Source organism: Octodon degus, unplaced genomic scaffold, assembly GCF_000260255.1.
Source record: "Octodon degus isolate 3935 unplaced genomic scaffold, OctDeg1.0 scaffold00037, whole genome shotgun sequence".
NCBI lineage: Eukaryota > Metazoa > Chordata > Mammalia > Rodentia > Octodontidae > Octodon > Octodon degus.
The window spans coordinates 14,887,627-14,889,545 of record NW_004524613.1 but is presented as its reverse complement, the minus strand read 5'-3'; the positions used below and the strand labels follow the sequence as shown (position 1 = coordinate 14,889,545).

Genomic DNA, 1,919 nt, shown 5'->3' with positions numbered 1-1,919 from the left:
TCTCTCTCTCTCTCTCTCTCTCTCTCTCTCTCTCTCTCTCTCTCTCTTTCTCTCTCGTGATGCTGGGGATCAAAACTAGGGTCTTGTACATGCAAGAGGTCTACCCATTGAGCCACACCCCAGCCTCCCTGATCCTATTTTGAAAAGCTAGGTTTCCTCTCTTTAAACTGTAGGTTTCTCAAACGGGAAGGAGGCCAGTGACTCCGAGGGTTGCTGAAAGCATCAAGTGACATAGCAGCCTAAGTGCCAGCAGGATGACCATCTACACCAACTATACTCCTGAGGGCTTCTGGGACGTACGAGCTTCCGTGCCAAAACCTGGAAAGGTCCTGGACTCCACCAAAAAAGACTGGTCACCCTAAAGGCTCATGGCTGCTGGGCTACGGTCCTCTCACCAACCACGCACCCCCACCCGCCTTCTCTGCTGGCCTTTTCTCAGACCTGAGAACATCTGCTGGCCACATTTTCCCAGACTCCAATCCTGTCCCCAGGCTCAAGATTTCAAAGTAAACACAGAAGGGATGAACTGCAGCCCCAAGAGCATCAGGTACTCACTTGATGACCTTGAGGAGGGAGGTGGTGTCCAGCTGGTAAATAGACAAATCAAAAAGAGTGGTAAAATCGCGTGGGTTCTCCTCGCCCTCCTGGAGACACACTCGTAACCGTTCTGACAGGGTGGCGGTGTCAGGCAGCATCGTGTAATCAGAGATCTGAAAGCCGTAAGAACTTCCTTTCAGTACAGCAGGAGCCAGAGTTTGTTGGCTCAAATCTCTCTCTACCTGCTCCTTCTCAATCTGCCAGACTTTTACTCTTTTGTCAGAGATATTTTATGAAATCTTAGAGACAACTCACTTTTAAATAGGTCTATTTACTTATTTGGCTCCAGGGACTGAACTCAGGACCTTGTGCTTGCGTGCTTGCCAGGCAAGCACTTACTCCACTGAGCTATTTCCTGGGCCCCTGGCCATTTTATTTATTTATTTATTTATTTTGCGGTACTGGGGATTGAACTCACGACCTTGCACTTGGCAGGTAAGCACTTATTCTACTGAGCTATCTCCCCAGCCCACGCTGGCCGTTTTAAATAGAGCAACAGAACTCACTTGGCTAAGCCACGAGACGGGCTAAGCCTAGCTTTCCAGCTCTCACACACAGCTGGCTCCAGCTGGGAGAAGCAGTCATGCTTACTGGGCTCCTTTCAGCTTCGTGATCGCTCATCTTGAGAACCAGCAATCAGCGCTACCCCGTGAGTCCACTCACACTCCATTCTCCAAGGCAACACTTCCCTGTCATTTCCATACGCCCAAACAGTACTCTTTTACACAATTTTAGCAGAGGAGTTTTTTTTTTTTTAAATTTTAGTGACAAATAGAGACAATCATAAAAGAAAGTCCACAAACTCCCACCACTACATACAGCCCACCAGCATCTGAGCCACGCCATCTGCTCTCCATCATGTTGACGCTTGCCCGATACTAGCACAGGTGTCCTTCCCCTCACACACCAGACCCAAGCCTCTCTCCCAGCCAGGGACATCTCCCAACAGTGTTGAAAGCCCTTGACAACAACACAGACTCTCTGCCAGTAACAGTGAAAGAACAGAAGCTAATGTCCATTGGTGGAAGACTTAAACATGGTTGAAAACTTAGGAAAAGAGTGCCTCCCCAACCCCGCCCGCAGAGTAGGATTTTCTGCCGAGTTCCGGGAACCCCCAGACCCAGTCCTAGCCCAGGTCCGGTGAGTGTGCGGAGAGTTTCCTGCTACCCTGTGCCGGCGGGACCAGTACCAGCCCAGGCGCAGAGTGGGCCAGACCCTCTCCCAGCCCCTCGGGCCGCCCCCCACCACTCCGCAGTGCCTGCCCCACCCCACCCGCCGAGTAGGATTTTCTGCCGAGTTCCGGGAGCCCCCAGACCCAGTCC

The 1,919-nt window shown here is 51.5% G+C and overlaps 1 protein-coding gene across 1 annotated transcript in view; it reads right to left on the bottom strand.

Moving 5' to 3' along the window:
- Ift52 (intraflagellar transport 52) overlaps positions 1–1,919 on the bottom strand; it is a 51,692-nt gene that overhangs the window by 12,921 nt on the left and 36,852 nt on the right. The window contains exon 10 of the mRNA XM_004630920.2: positions 556–710. Coding sequence (XP_004630977.1) covers positions 556–710 — 155 coding nt within the window. The remainder of the gene's footprint in view (positions 1–555; positions 711–1,919) is intronic.